At 32.9% G+C, this 14,348-nt stretch overlaps 2 protein-coding genes across 8 annotated transcripts in view; both read right to left on the reverse strand.

Moving 5' to 3' along the window:
- Window positions 1–1,193: 1,193 nt before the first annotated feature.
- On the reverse strand, window positions 1,194–7,409 carry LOC107850783 (protein NRT1/ PTR FAMILY 1.1). Of its 7 annotated transcripts, XM_047401208.1 has the most exons (5): window positions 6,945–7,409; window positions 5,075–5,292; window positions 3,000–3,144; window positions 2,594–2,705; window positions 1,194–2,237 (listed from the first exon to the last, which is right to left on the reverse strand). In XM_047401208.1, the coding sequence occupies exons 1-5, from the start codon at window positions 7,051–7,053 to the stop codon at window positions 1,373–1,375; spliced, it is 1,449 nt and encodes a 482-aa protein (XP_047257164.1). In that variant the 5' UTR covers window positions 7,054–7,409; the 3' UTR covers window positions 1,194–1,372. The 7 variants fall into 7 exon arrangements, with proteins under 7 accessions (XP_047257164.1, XP_016551021.2, XP_016551022.2 ...); XM_016695535.2 differs by having other exon boundaries at window positions 2,594–3,144; window positions 6,945–7,362; XM_016695536.2 differs by having other exon boundaries at window positions 2,594–3,144; window positions 7,026–7,242.
- A 5,390-nt stretch (window positions 7,410–12,799) lies between these two features.
- LOC107848869 (protein NRT1/ PTR FAMILY 1.2-like) overlaps window positions 12,800–14,348 on the reverse strand; it is a 5,156-nt gene continuing 3,607 nt past the window's right edge. The window contains exon 3 of the mRNA XM_047401213.1: window positions 12,800–13,129. Coding sequence (XP_047257169.1) covers window positions 12,811–13,129 — 319 coding nt within the window. The 3' untranslated portion in view covers window positions 12,800–12,810. The remainder of the gene's footprint in view (window positions 13,130–14,348) is intronic.

The raw sequence follows: 14,348 nt of genomic DNA on the forward strand, positions 1-14,348 counted from the left end.
TTTTTTTTTTTTATATTTTTGACCGGGTTTGACCTATATTTTAATTGGGTTTGACCGGGTTTAATTGGGTTTGACCGGGTTGATTTAAGTGGGCCGGGTTTGGCTGGATTTTAATTTTTTCACTATTGAGCCCTGCCCGGCCTGGCTAGCGCCAAACCCGGCCATTAACCGGCCCTCAACCTAGTTAAAATAGAAGGGCCCGTTCCGGGTTGGCCCGGCCCGGCCCGTTTGACACTCTTACAAAGGGCTATGTAGAGGTACACACATTATAAATTAGGACAAGTATAAGGGTCCAGTATACCATTTTGTCAAAGTAAATTATCTCTAAACCAAAACAACACACTCTACTCATGTAGGAGGAAGTTCAATTAAGAAAAGAAGGAATAAATCGAGCATGTTTTATCATGTTGCTGAATCAGAAATAAGATAAGTATTTAAAAGACAAGAAAGTCTCTCTATCTCTACGAGATAGGGATAAGGTTTGTGCATAATTAATCCAATTAATAAACAAAGCATAACTTTGTAAATCTCCAAATTTACCAATGAAGCTAAATTAACAATTGATCCAATTAAGCACCCTGCATCGTATCATTCCATCCCTCTAAGGCTTTAAGCATGAAATGACCTTTAATGACATTGACTTAAGAGTATCTTTAGCCAACAGTGACTTTGGGATTTGAAACTCAATAAAATTTTTATGGAGTTTCTTTAAACAACAAGCCATAAAAGCTTTTCTAAGAATATGCTAATCACATGACATATTTGAAGAAATTTCTTTTAGAAACACATTTTTCACAATCTATTCTTTATGTCAATAATATAAACTTTGTTATAAAAGTGACTTGCAATCAGTAATAAAATAATTTTTTGGCCATCGTTAGAGAACAAGTGCTTTATTGGTATTCTCTTTTCACAACTCTTTTTCTAAGATATTGTCCTCGGCTGCTAACAACAACTTTTTTCACTAACTTTTATACTTTGTGTCAGCTGAAACTGTTGATCATGATAGTGACAGGTAAGCCCAATCTGTTCCTAAGTTGTAGCAGCTTTGTCATCACAAAATCTCTAGAAAACAAGTCCCAATATATAATGTCAATCGTCAAAACTATGAACTTAACAAGAAGGTAGAGGCTTAAGCTGGTAGCAAGAGGGTTCTGATTTACATGTAACTATTCCCTTGGTAATAAAGTCAATTTTTACCAAAAAGTATTTTTTTTTATTTGAGTTTTTATTACACTGGGATCAAACCAATTCAATAAATACATTAACATATGTCTTTACATAACTATAATTAGTTAATCCCCACAAAGTTAAGTGACTACAACTTCATTTGATACAAACATTAACATCAGCCCTGCTCAACATTACACGTTCATGGATCCTCCTCTTCCATCACCTCTTCTTCCTCTCCTTTACAAGGACCATAAGCTCTACTACAAACAATATAGCACAGCATGTTAACCAGACTAAATCCTGCAAGAACCATATAATAGCAGTCGTAATGGCCCTTGTTTATATTGCTCGATATCCAACTCTCTTGCCCTTCTCCTTTGGTTAAGTCGTTGATGGTATTCATTAGAAAGCTAGCTAGTAAGTTTCCCACTCCCATACCAAATCCTATTAGAGAAGCAGCTATACTTGACATGCTTCTAGGAAATTCTGATATATAAAATTCGTTTTGGCCGATGGCGTTCAAGGCCTCTGCAAAGCCAGTAAGGCAATTCTGAGGAAGTAGCCACGCTGCTGACATAGGGATGACACCTTCTGGATCATCAGAGTGCCCCTGCTTGATTGCAATACTTCTCCGGACACCTTCCACAACTGCCACCACTAAGACTGAAAGGAAGGAAAGAACTAAACCAAACCCCATTCTCTGTTTCGTGCTGAAGTGTACTGGTTTTCCAGTCAACTTTGATGCAACGGGAAGAATCAAACAATCATAGAGGACAATCCAAAGTATACCAGAGATGACAATAAAGATGCCAAAGGAGCCAGCTGGGATTTCAAAGGTTGAACCAATATGTCGATCCATGGTTTTCGCTTGAAGTACTGGAAAAGAGCTCTGGCTTATATTTATGGCCAATACAACTCCCGTCAACCAGATTGGAACAACTTTGAGCAATGCTTTCAGCTCCTCTACTTGATCTACAGTGCAAAGACGCCAAGGATCTGTTGCTTCTCCATCTGGGCTCAAATCTAGCTGAGGGTCTTGTACAATGCAAGCTTTATTCAGAAACCTAAAGGTGATGAATTGAAGTTAAAACGCAATACGAACAAGTACATAAGGACGGGAAAAACCATCCAAAAGCATCATGAATTTTGAATAACATGACATGAGGTCTCTTTAAACAACAAAAGCTGGAATCAGTATCACATCGATTTATCAGCTCGCGCAGGTTGAAACAATGAACTTCACAATTTCCTATAGAGGTGGGAGAAGTGCAACAGCTATAAAATGATGGATCAAATAATAGTTTAATTCGGGACGAAAAAGCATACAGGCTAAATAACCAAACAACTATTTACCATTACAAGCATACACAGCAAGTGGAATGACCAACAGAAAGCAAACGATAGGTAAGAATGGAGTTACCTTAATTTTTCACTTGGACGAACTATGGTTGACCCTTTGTTCCGATGGTATAGTATATCTGCACTCTCTGATGACAATCTGAGACATCTATTTCTATAAGCAGCTACAACCACTTGAAAAAGGCCAGTGATTAAGCTCGATTTAGGCTTCAGCTTCACGTAGAATGGAGTACCCAAATAAATTAAAACAGTTGCAAACAACATTAGCAAAACAGGAGCTCCAAAACCTAAAGCCCACCCCATGTTGACTTGGATATAAACAAGACACGTGAGAGCAACCACGAGAGACAACGCATACAAAGCATAGTACCAGCTGAAGTATCTCTCCATTGCACGCGCATTTCCTTGATATACTTCCTGTTTTAACTGATCAGAGCCAAATGCTAAAGATGAGGATTTGATTGTACCTGCTCCAATGGCAACGATACCCAAAGAGAAACACAGGAAGAAGAGTTGGAACATCTCTGCTGATCTGCATATATTGTTGGAATCGACACAGGGTGGGGGCCTTGCTTGCGGAATCACTGATGTCAGCCAAAACAGAAACATCCCCTTTAAAACACATAGAATATCTTAGAATTGTTGTCAGTAAATTTGCCAAGTTCAAACAGATTATTATGATTCTTCATATTACAAATTTGCAAAAATGGGTGATAATGACTCCTCTAATTCTCAAATTGTGAAGATGGATCAAGAAATTAATGGGAATACATGTTGCTACCTCCTCCTCCTTCCCTCAAGTTAAAAACTCAACAAATGGGAATACAGCTTGGCCTTTTTTTTGCATGATCATGTTGGTAAGCTTGTGGCTGTTTTTTCTAGAACTTTGAGTTTACATAAAATCAAATTTGCTGAGGCTACTGTTATTCACTTTGATTGCAGATTTGTACCACAAGTTCATCGTATTTTGTGCATATTGAATGTGATCACAATGATACAAGGGGCTTCAAACATACAACCCAAACACAAGATATTGTGCTGAAGATTGAATACTTACTGCACTTGCTGACCTACAAGTTGAATCATTGTTATCCTGAGGTGAATTGGATTACTTAGCTAAACATTGGTCCTTCAACGTGGAGCATGAATTGTCTTCAGATTTCAGCAAGTGTACTGCTAGCTACTTTCCTAAGTCTATTTCATTCAGTATGGTCAAATTTTTGAAAGAGCAAGAAGTCTTTTCTTCTTCCATATACAGTGACTTGCTTTGTTCGGCTTGCAGCTAAAGAGAGATGTTTGACTCAAGAAAAATTGAAAAAAGGGGGATCCAACTATGCTCAAGATGTTATTTGTGTGGAAACGAAATAGAAACCAACAGTCATCTCTTTTTGCACTGTGAAGTGACTGACCAACTCTGGAAGCTATTTTTAGTTATGAAGGGTGTCAGATGGACAATGCCAGGAACTACTGATGATTTACTGGCATGCTGGAATCACTTTTGGATCCTTTGCTCTTAAACTAAAGACCTGTGCAATATACCAAAATGTTCTTAACATTTGGTGGTCTTAAACATGTCATGTGGGATGTTGAAATTTAAGAGTTACTCCCCCGTCCCCGTTTTTGTGGCGGTGTGTGATTGTGCATGAAGTGTAAGAAGAACGTAAGACCTTTGAAACTCATGGTCTAAAACGTAAGACCTTTCAAGTTGTATTGTTTCAAAATGACGAAGTATGACATTCTTTTGGGGGATAGAATTAAAAGACTGACACATGGGGAGTACTTAGTGTGACACTTTTCGAAAAACCAAAAAGAAACAAGATACATAAATTGAAATAGAGGCTGTAATAGTATATCTAACCTATAACTCCACGATTGAGACTAGTTTCTTAGATAAGATTAATGGAAATATAAATAAGATTTGGACCTAAAAGAAATGGCTAAAATGGTTATTTCTTACATGTTGCACTTCGTACATCTCAGTTTCAGATTGAGGACTGCAACAGAATACTTAGGTTCATCTATGTATACAAATCACTATAACAATTTTAGTTATGCACAGAAGCAACAGACTCGGTTAGGATATAACATTTCAAATCACAAGATCTGAGATAAGTCAATTGATACTAGACTATCTACAAATATGATCTCATCTGAAGAACTTTCTTCCTAATGTTTTACACATAAACACATTCTGATAAAGCCATTTGTAAATGAAACAAATTACTAAAGGACCAGAAATGTGCACTAAGATTCCTCATAATCAACCAAGGGACCACCAATTAGTAAAAAATATGGAAATCCATTAACAAACGCCAAAAATAAACAATTATGAGTATGTTTGATATGCCGGATTTCGTTACCAGAAGCAAAACACTTTCCGTGGTGGAAAATGACTTCCCTCTCAAGTTCCTTTCAACTATCTAAACTTCCAACCTCATATTACTTGCTACAACTAACACCACGTCGCCACTTTGTTCCTTAAAACTTAAGGAAACTAATAATGGAACTAACAAAAGAAACCAACTCAGTTAATGAACTTTACCACAAGAGTGACAACAGATCCCAATCCTATCGTCTGGAACCGTCCCACAAAAGAATCCGCCATAAAGGCACCAACAACTGGAGCAATGTTGGTAACTGCTGACCAGATGTAGATAATATTGGACCCAGTAGTCATATCCATGTGATATTCATTCATCAAATACAGGATCATATTAGGGGTTAAAGCAGCCGTCGCCGCATTCATCAAAACCGCATTTCCTACCCCAAAAAATAAAAGATTAAACAGAGAATTAGGGATTCTTCCTTTGATTTCATGTTGAACCCACAACTGACGGATCAACAACTAGGAAAAGATTATCACATTGAACCTCTGTGAGAACAACTACAGATGTTTTCCTGGAAATTAAAACATAAATGAACTTGCTCCGAAAAGTTAATTCAACAAAAAATCAAAAGGAAAAAAAAAAATTAAAGATTAAGCAGAAAAGAGGATTCTTCAACTGTTCCATTGAGTAAAAATTTGTCAAATTGAACATAAATGAACTAGTCACTGGAAATCTTAGCAGCTCAATTGACCGACTACCCGAGCCTTCACCTTATTGGCGAGGGTTCAAATTCCCCATAATCCCCTCTCCCGTCTCCCCTTCCCCTCCCTATTTCACTTTCCCTAAGCCCAATTTAGGTTTTTCAAAAAATTGTTCCTAAAAGTTCCTCAAAAATCAAAAGGAAAGGAGGGTACACCATACCAAAAGTATCAAAGATGCATTAAGTAATAAGCATAGAAGAGAACCCTCTAATCGTTTCATTGAACCTAGGACTAACTAAAAAGGATAACCCGAGGCACTAAAGCTCCCGCTATGTATGGGGTCCGTAGAAGGGTCTGAACACAAGGTTTATTATAAGCAGCCTTACCTTGCATTTCTGCATTTCTGCAAAAGGCTTTTTCCACAGCTTGAACCGTTAACCCCCTGGTTATTCACGTGATAACAACTTAATCCGTTACTCCAAGACTCCCCACCCATAACTAACTAAAAGGAGAAGATTAGCTCCCGTAGGGTCCGGAGAAGGTTGAACCACAAGAATTTATTGTACATAACCTTACTTTACATTTCTGCAAGAGGCTATTTTCACGATTAAACCGGTCACCTCCAATCACATGACAACAACTTTACCTATGAGTTCCCACCCATCACCACTAAAAAGAGAAGACTAGCTCCCACAAGTTCGGAGAAGGGCCGAACAACAAAAAATTTATTGTACGCAGCCTTACCTTACATTTTTGCAAGAGACTGTTTTCACAATTAAACTGATCACCTCCTGATTACAAGACATCAACTTTACCTTTAGTCCCCACCCCTCACTGACTAAAAACAGAAGATTAGCTCCCGCAGGTCCGAGCCAAACCACAAGAATTTACTATATGCAGTCTTACCTTACATTTCTGCAAGAGGCTATTTTCACGATTAAACTGGTCACACCTCTTGATCACCACACAACAACAACTTTAACTTTAGTCCCCACCCATCACTGACTAAAAAGACAACATTAGCCCCCACAGTTCCAGAGAATCAGAGACGGATTCAGAATTTTAAACTTGTGGGTTCCCAAGACTTCTTTCGTGCCACTAAGCTATCCCTTGGTTTAATTATGGATCTCACCTATTAATATTTATAACTTTTGAAGATTTTTCTATGTAATTTTAAGTCTTACAATAGGGGGTTGTGGATTCCTTCTGCTCTACATCCGCCACTGCAGAGAATAAGCCTAACCATAAGAATTTATCATACACAACCTTACCATTTATGCACGAACCTTCTTTCCACTACTTACCCATCACCTCCTACTCCACATCACAACAACTTTACAACTATTACATACAAAAATGCAAAGTGAAAAGGGCATAATAATACCAAGTATAAAAGGCAAAGTTCTTAAGCCACCCTTTTGAGTTTCAGAATTATGTAGAAGCAATGGCTCTTCAACCATTTCACCTTTTTCAGTTGATGAATTCTTCTCCATGTCTCTGTACAATCACTCTATCTCCCCCAAAAAAGTAAAAATCTCTCTCTTTGTTAGCCGTGACACTGTCCACTCATAGAGTAAGGACAGTTAACACTGCGACAACTACCAAGCACAACTTTGCAATTTTGGGAATATAATAATACTAACTTGACTCACCAACATGGTCCACCACGAAAATTTAAGTATGAAAAAAACTCGTTGTAGATGCTGTCACTTAGTAGCACTGCAACACGTAATTCTCATTAGTCGGGATGAGAAAAAAAAATATATTAACTTGACCCAATTAAAAAATAAAATTTGTAGTCTAAAATTATTTTTAAAATTTTATAAGGTTATAAATGTTTTATTAAGCTAAAAAAGGAATTTTAGAGCGAAATTATTTCTAATTATATTAGGTAACATTCTTTTTAAAATTGTCTAAAATGAAAAGTGGTCATATAAAATGAAATGGAAGAAATATATAAATCAACAGTTAAATTTAGTGTTCTGCTTCCTCTATTTAAAGAAAAAAATGATATATTTTAGTTTAGTAGGAATTTAAGAAAATAAAAAATATTTTTGAATTTTGTGATTCTAAATTAAAGTTGTTTTAAATTTATTAAAATATTATATAATTTTATAATCTTAAACATGTTACGTAAAAAGTTGAAACTGAGTTGAAAAAGGGAAGAAGTTATTCGTTTTTTAAAATACAAAAAAAAGTAGTTCATTTTTTTTGAAACTCAGGGAATAATAAATTATTAATAAAGTTAATTCAATATAATATATTTCCTCCATTTCATTTTACGTGTCATAATTTGATCAAATATGGAGTTTAAGAAATAAGAAAAAACTTGATGATTTTTATCAAATTGTTCTTTATAAAAATATACTACTTATATTTATAATTAGGTAGAATCTTATAACTGAGACCAATAAGAATAAAAATAAAATTATGTTCTTAAATAGTTATCTAAGAAAAGATGATATTTTTTTAGACAGATAAAAAAAATAATAACACATAAAATAGAACGAAGAAAATAATTCTAATACAAACTTTGTTAAATGTGTCGAGTCTGAATGTTAGAATTTTTGTCCTGATTTTTTTATCACATTTAAGTTTTATTTTTTTAGAAGAAAAATAAAAATAATATCACAATTATTTTTAGGAAAATATGAAACTTTTATATATTTAACTAATCTTTTCTAGGAGAAAAATTTTAAAACTCTATAAAAATATAGGAGAAACTCATCTTCTCATATCATAACATAATAACATTTATAATGTAGTCATGTAAAGAGTCTAAATTTTTGACAATTGATTAAATTATATTAATAATATTATATTTGAATATATTTTTATTTATCATCTGAATGAACCCGAAAAATGAGGTAAAACGAAACAAATAAAAAGAAAGAGCAAAATAGTGGTGAGGTGGCAGAAAATGATTTGACTTGGCTTGTTTGGCCCTACTTGTTCGAGTTTCCCAGTTTCTATGAACTTCTTGCGTGTCCACAATATACACATGCCACAATTTAGTTACTTCTAGAATATTTCTTCACATCATTCTCCCACTTTTTAAGTGACAATTGACAAAAGTTTTTTTTTTTTAAAATAATTTTTATATAAAATAATATAGACATTATTTAGTTGTGTTGAACAAGAAAATGTTATTGTCGTTTTTCAAATTTGACTTTGGGATGTAAGTATCATTGTGGACAGTGAATTAAAATTTTCATTAAGAAGGTTTGAAGTATAAGAATAACACAAAAAAAGGTATATATGAGTTCAATATCTACTATTTTTTTCGTTTTAAAAAGAATGATCTATTTTAACTTGGTATAGTATTTAAAAAAATAAAAAAGATTTTTAAATCTTGGGATTTTAAATTAAACTTGTGTCAAATGTATTAAAATGTCTTTTAATCTTGAGGTCTTAAATATGTCATGTGAAAAATTGAAATTAAAATATTATCAAAAAATAAAAGGATCATTTTCTTTTGAAACGGACTAAAAAGAAAAGTAAGTCATTATTTTTTAAACGAAAGAAGTATATAAGAGTATAAATTATTTTTTATCATATATAAACAATGTAATTTTTCTTCGAATGAAATTCGGGAAGCCCTAAGGCCCTTGGTAGCTCCGCCCTTGATTATGAAACTTTGAGATATTAATGATATTTCATGTTTTATCATATTTTATGTTTGTTTTTTCAAAAAAAAAACTTTCTAAATATTCATTGCAGAAAGTATGACCAAATAACCTCAACAACAATAAAATATCTAATGAGTTTCCACATATAAAATTTGGGGAGGGTAGAGTGTATGCAGACGTAACTACTAACTCGTGGAGGTAGAAAGACTGTTTCCAAGATATCCTCGGCCCAGGTGCAACAAATCCAAGTATAAAAAGAAGATCATAGTGAAGAAAGTATAATAGTTAATAAGGAAAGTAATGTTGAGTCTACAAGGAAGAAACAATAACAACATCATAATATTGTGGTAAGCGAAACACCATAGCTATCAAAAGCAAGAAATACAAGAATGTGACTAATACTACGACCGACACCAGTAAGCCTAAGCCTTCGAAAGACAAGACAACACTTTACTTCCTACTAACTTTCTATCCTAATACGCAACCTCCACACCCTTTCTATTTAAAGTCATGTCCTCGATATATAATATCTGCCATATGTTGTCTAATACCTCTTCCCAGGAATGCGTTATAGGCCTACCTCTACCTCTCCGCTTACCTTCTATAATCATTCTATCACACCTCCTCAATGAGGTGTCTGTCTATGCACCTCTTTTTCATATGCCCAAATCATCTCAGTTTCACTTTCTTCTTCTTGTTCGTTACAGACGCCACTTCCACCTATTCCTGGATAATCTCATTCCTAATCTTATCGCTCCTAGAATCTCTACACATCCATCTCAGCATCCTCATTTCCGCAATGCGCATCTTCTGAACATGAGAGTTCTTAACTGGCCAGTACTCCATTCTATACAACAAAGACGGTCTAACCACTACTATATAGAACTTACCTTTAAACTTTGATGATATCCTTTTATTACACAAGACTCCGAAAATAAACCTCTACTTCATCCATGCCTCACCTATATTTTGAGAATGAAACTATCATATTCAGTGGCGGAGTCAGAATTTTCGTTAAGAGAGTTCAGAAGTAAATATACAAACTACTTGAAGGGGGTTCAACATCTATTATATATGCATAATTTTTTTTATCTATCTATAAATAAAATAATTTTTCATCAGATGAGATTCAGATGAAACCCTTGGGCTAGGGGTAGCTCCGCCCCTGATCATATCACTTCTATATTCATTAGGCAAGCTTTCAATTTAAATTATCAATTACTGTGCAAATGAGGTCATGGCCATGCCTAGGGGACCAAATCTAGCATTGTACCAAATGTCAAACTATTTTATGTGCATCTGAGCCAGTTTCATATCTTATTTCCTAACTAGGGTACTGGTCGCGCCTTGCGCAACTAAATAAAGAAATTCTTTTACAAATAAAATAAATTAAAAAAATAATATTTCATATTTAGATTTCACTAAAGAAAAAGAAAAAGTTTAAAATAAATGTATAAAATATAAATAATTTTCACATTTAGTTTAAAGCTTGTTATCCTTTTTTTTTTATATATAGTTTTCATGATATCTTTTTAATACATTGGTATTGAATATGATGTTCATGAAATATGAATACATGGACTTGAGAAGAAAAATTAAAATAGCTTAGTATCTTATTAGTCGTGAATAGATTAGAAACTTGTTAGTTGGGAATCTTTCTCTAAGCGTTTCAACCTGAAACAAAAAAGAAATGAAATCACAAGAACTTAGTGAATAAGGAATATTTATAAGATTGGGTACCCCTAATAACTATAACTATTATATAGTACGTAATAAAATATCAATATTTTTTAGAGAATGATTCCAAGTCAAAAAACAAACTCACATGTCAAGGTATCAAAAAAGAAAATAGATCGGTAGAAATAAAAATTACTTGGGAGCTTTTTTTAGATCGTAGTAGAATTTGTTCATCATTTTTTTTCGAATCATATAGAATATATCTCGTCTAATAGAAATAGAACTAATATAAAAATATCTAAATTTTGGTGTTTGTCAAAGATATAACATACATATCATAGAGACTGATCAAGTGAAAGAGTATCAACAAAAAAAATAATATGTACTTCTTCTATATTACAAATGAGTGAAAATATAAGAGAATGAGTGAATTTAAAAGAAGAAGATGAATCTCAAACAAAAAACTAAATGTGTAGTATAAATCTAACTTACCGCTATTGATAATTAGGCTTTTCCTCTTAGACTTCTCAACTAACATTTGTTTGTAACTTACCAATGGCTTTTTGATTTTTAAATTTCTAAAAATATATTAAAACAATGCGTAAAAGCAAAAAATATGTAAGCAATGCCGCAAAAAGGAATTTAGCGACATATATAATCAAACTTTTATATCCCTTACATGAAATTCCTTCCATGTTATAATTTAACATGTTGAATTAAAAGGGACATCTTTAATCCCAAATTAGGTGATGTTTTGACTTATTGAAAGTCAGATTAATTAATTTTGCAAAGTTAAGTCGGATTAAAGTAACTCAATATTATAAAATTGAAAGATAGACAAAAAATTACATGAAAACTATTACAAGTTGCAATTCTTCTCAATATTAACTAAAGTTTACATAACTTAAATCTCGAGAAATGAAAAATATCATACAAATTGAAACGCTGAAGAACTATACCTTTTTTAATTTCTATCAGAATAATCTTGTACTTGATGTTGTAACACTCTTCATATCGAATTATTGCTAATGCTCTCATGAATCTTCTTTTGCAAGCAAGTCATGTTAGTTTGATGAGAAGAAAACATAAATGATGCTGAAAAAACACACACAAAAAAAACTAACAAAATTACAAACCTAACAATACATAAAATGTATGAGTTGTGAAAGAAAATTTCTTTTATTACTACCAACAAAGAGAAAACTTTTAGACTTCTTCCATAAATTTTGTATCATGAAATCAGTTTAAAATTGTTAGAAATTTTTGGCATTCCTCAATAAGCTTTAATACTCTTAAATGCATTTTCTTTTTAATAGAGCAATGAATGATAATACTTATAGAATAAATGATAGAGTGGTTTAGTTTTCTTTATAAACATAAATATTTAAAATAGAAGAAAACTTAATTAATGTTCAAAAAAATCACAAAAAAGATAAATAGTTTTGGAGGCCTCTAAGGCATGCCACATAGGATTCACTATTGATCTCCTTTATATATATATATATATATATATATATATATATATATATATATATATATATATATATGCATATTGATTTGGTTTGTGTAAGATCAAAAATATTTTTAAAATTATATAAAATAATATGGTCCAAGCTAAACTATCTTCCCCACACAAAGTTTAGCCACTACAAGTTGAACAACATCATATTTATTGAGTGATTAAACTTCACTTACATATATTAGCAAGACTCAAAAGAAAAGTTACATACTTATACACACTTGAATAAATTGACATGATATATGCTAACAATAAGTTTTTGTACCAATTCATGACTTCTCTTCTTCCACAACCTCTTCTTCCTCCCCTTTACAGGGACCATAAGCTTTACTGAGAAAAATATAACACAGCATGTTAGCTAGACTGAAACCTGCAAGAACCAGATAATAGTAGTCGTAATGGCCCTTGTTTACATTGCTCGATACTCAACTTTCTGCTCCTCCTCGTTTGGTCAAGTTGTCGATAGTACTCATTATAAAGCTAGCTAGTAAGCTTCCCAATCCCATACCAAGTGCTAATAGTGTAGAAGCTATACTCGACATGCTTCTAGGAAATTCTGATATATAAAATTCATTTTGGCCGATGGCGTTCATGGCCTCTGCAAAGCCAAGAAGGCAATTCTGAGGAAGCAGCCACACTGCTGACATAGGGATAACACCGTTTGGATCATCAGAGTGTCCCTCCTTGATTGCAATATTTCTCCGGACACCTTCCACGACTGCCACCGCTAAGACTGAAAGGAGGGTATGGGTGTCAAACGGGCCGAGCTGGGCCAACTCGGAACCGACCCTTCTATTTTAACCGGGTTGAGGACCGATTTTGACGCTAGACGGGCGAGCCGGGTCGGGCCAAACAGTAAAAAAATTAAAACCCACTCTAACTCGGCCCACTTAACCCAACCCGGTCAAACCCACTAAAACCTGATCAAACCCGGTTAAAAAATCGGTCAAATCCGATCAAAAGTATATAAAAAAAAAACTTTCTTTCAATATACATTACATATACCAACCTATATACATTATAAATTCGTTAAATAATATATATACACTATATACTACATTAAAATTTAAAAAATATATACACATATACACAATTAGTCAATTACTCATATATACGCACCATTCAATGTATATATACTACTACTTATAAAATATACTACAATATATATACATTACAATATATATAGATATACTTATATACTAATTCATAAAACATATACACATGTATACGTTAAATATACAAGATATATACACGTGTATATGCACCATACAATGCATATATACAACTACTTATAAAATATACTACAATATATATACATTACAGTATATATAAATATAGTTATATACTAATTTATAAGACATATACACATGTATATGTTAAATATACACTTCTATAGAAGGTATATACTCATATATACGCACCATTCAATGTATATATACTACTACTTATAAAATATACTACAATATATATATATTACAATATATATAGATATACTTATATACTAATTTATAAAACATATACACATGTATACGTTAAATATACACTTCTATAGAAGATATATGCACAAATATACAAAACATATGCTACTTAATATAATAAATTAATAATATTTGGTAGTAAATTAATAATATATTAGAAGTAAGTTTTTAATTTAAAGTCGAAAACTAAAAATTCAATTTAAAATTTTAAATTGTTAAATGAAAAAATATAAAAAGCAAGGACTAAGGAGTGAATGAATTTGGGGAATTTTATTGATTGCAAAATGATCCAAAATTTATAATTTACATGAATGAAAAATCTACAAATTATGCATCATTTTTTTCAACTCATTCATGTTAATATTAACGAGAACTTGCATAGGATAGTCGAAGTCAACGGGGGCAAAACCATGCATTGGACTTGATTCTGCTGAGTTCTCCCGTGAAGTCATAATTTCTTCAAGTTTCAGCTCGTCGCTCGGCTC

The sequence above is a fragment of the Capsicum annuum genome, chromosome 12, assembly GCF_002878395.1.
Source record: "Capsicum annuum cultivar UCD-10X-F1 chromosome 12, UCD10Xv1.1, whole genome shotgun sequence".
NCBI classification, from domain to species: domain Eukaryota; kingdom Viridiplantae; phylum Streptophyta; class Magnoliopsida; order Solanales; family Solanaceae; genus Capsicum; species Capsicum annuum.

Excerpts from the sequence above, each read along its gene's own strand:
- LOC107850783 (XM_016695535.2), bottom strand. The coding sequence starts at position 7,053 with ATGGAGAAGAATTCATCAACTGAAAAAGGTGAAATGGTTGAAGAGCCA. Across the intron at positions 5,293-6,944 it reads AACTTTGCCTTTTATACTTG|GAAATGCGGTTTTGATGAAT; the intron begins GTATTATTATGC and ends TTTTTGGGGTAG. Across the intron at positions 3,145-5,074 it reads GATCTGTTGTCACTCTTGTG|GGGATGTTTCTGTTTTGGCT; the intron begins GTAAAGTTCATT and ends TGTGTTTTAAAG.